This window comes from Rosa rugosa, chromosome 3 (assembly GCF_958449725.1).
Source record: "Rosa rugosa chromosome 3, drRosRugo1.1, whole genome shotgun sequence".
NCBI classification, from domain to species: Eukaryota; Viridiplantae; Streptophyta; class Magnoliopsida; order Rosales; family Rosaceae; genus Rosa; species Rosa rugosa.
In genome coordinates, this window is record NC_084822.1 from 29,893,272 (window position 1) to 29,895,092 (window position 1,821).

General features: G+C 39.5%; 1 protein-coding gene across 1 annotated transcript; it reads left to right on the forward strand.

Annotated features, from left to right (window-relative positions):
- The first annotated feature begins 240 nt into the window (after nt 1-240).
- Nucleotides 241-1,545, forward strand: LOC133737536 (uncharacterized). Its single transcript, XM_062165070.1, has 3 exons — nt 241-289; nt 978-1,151; nt 1,244-1,545. The coding sequence occupies exons 1-3, from the start codon at nt 241-243 to the stop codon at nt 1,543-1,545; spliced, it is 525 nt and encodes a 174-aa protein (XP_062021054.1).
- Nucleotides 1,546-1,821: the final 276 nt, after the last annotated feature.

Below are 1,821 nucleotides of genomic sequence, written 5' to 3' on the forward strand. Positions count from 1 at the left end.
AAAAATAAATTCTATTACCGATTAAGTATCAATTCATTGCTCCTATATGCATAAAAATTAGAATTTAGATAATCAAGCAAGCAAATCAATCATAGTTCTAGGTGATTTTAAGTCACTACCCTCACATGCACACATGGTGTGCATTCATGCTTTCCTTGCTTAAAGGTAAACATTCTCTACACAGAACTTCATGCTCTATGCAAATGTATGCAACTGATCAATGTCCTTCACTGCTCGAAAATGGAGGATGGCAGAGTGCCAATTCCATTGATTTTCAAGGGCAACAAAGGTTAAGGAATGATCCATTCTCAAACACTTAGAATGAGGGTTGGAGAAATCATCCTAACTTTAGATGGAGGGATAACGACAATGTTCAGAATGCCAACTCCTACAACCATGCACCTCCGGGATTCTATCAAGCGAAACTGCAAGCTCAACCACCCCAACCTCAAGCACTATACACTTCAAATGATGAGATGATCAAGGCACTCCAAGATTCAACTCAAGCTTTGATTTAAGGTCAACAACAAGGATATAGCTTACCTAAAGAAGTAAATGGGCCAAATTGTTGATTTTATGAGCAAGGGAAGCTACCAAGCAACACCATTTTGAATCCAAAGGTAAACTTTGAAAGTGCCAATGATGTAACCACAAGGAGTGGAAAGAAGCTTGAAAAAGTATCTAAAACATCGAAGAAACCAAGGATGTGCTTAAGGAAGAAGAGAAGCTCACAACCAATAAGGAAGAGCATAATCCGACCACCTCAATAGAGGAGGTTAAGGTGCCAACGCCACCCCCACAAGTGAAGGAACCGAAAACCAAAGGTATGGACTCTAACTCTTCCAATTCGGTTATTGCTAATCCTTCTTCCTCTTATTTGCCTTTCCGAAACAGATTTGCAAAATCCAAGGAGCAAGAGAACGAGAAGAATATCTTAGACATATTTTGCGATGTCTAAGTCGATATCCCTCTCTTAGATGCCATCAAGCAAGTACCTAAATACACCACATTCCTCAAGGAGCTATGCACTAAAAATAAGAAGTTCAAGAATGAGATTGTAGCTCTTAATGAAGAAGTATCAACTGTGCTTCAACGAAAGCTTCCATCAAAGCTTAAGGATCCCGGGCGTTTCACCATTCCATGCATTATTGGTGCAAAAAGGTTTGATATCATAGTGCTTTACTAGATCTAGGAGCTTCTATAAATTTAATGCTCTACTCTGTGTTTTCAACTCTTAATCTAGGTAAGCTCAAGGAAATGTCAGTAATGATAGAACTTGTTGCTCGCTCATTATTATATCATGTGGGAGTAACTGAGGACGTGCTAGTTGTTGTGGATGGATTGATCCTGCTAGCTGACTTCTTTGTTATTGAGATGGAGGAGGCGCCTTTATCTATATCACTTCCGTTGATTCTAGGGCGTCCGTTCATGGCCACAGCTCACACCAATATCAATATGTTCCATGGTATCTTCAGCATGGAAGTCTTTGGGAAAACGCTGATGTTTAAGGTGTTTGAGCCTATGAACCTTCCGTTCAATGAGTGAGAACATTTTGGCGATGATAAAGGAGCAAAAGAAGAAGTTTGGTTTCTCAAAACTTAGAAGGCACCCAAAGTTAAGGCATTAGCTAGCTCCCAGTGATTCAGATTTATTTTCAAAATTAAGCAATGGTCATTCTCCACCAATTGATGAAAGTAGAGTGGTTACTACCATAAACCAGAGCGTTAATGAAACCATAGCTGCTCAGCGAGCATTGCCATGTCATGTGGGTAAGTCCACATTCTATGATGATTTTGTTCCTTTAACTAATGTGGAGAATGT

Bases quoted from the DNA above. Each gene is read 5' to 3' on its own strand.
- LOC133737536 (XM_062165070.1), top strand. From the start codon at position 241: ATGGAGGATGGCAGAGTGCCAATTCCATTGATTTTCAAGGGCAACAAA. The intron at 290-977 runs GTTAAGGAATGA...TCCCTCTCTTAG, and splicing joins GATTTTCAAGGGCAACAAAG to ATGCCATCAAGCAAGTACCT. The intron at 1,152-1,243 runs GTGCAAAAAGGT...CTCTTAATCTAG, and splicing joins CACCATTCCATGCATTATTG to GTAAGCTCAAGGAAATGTCA.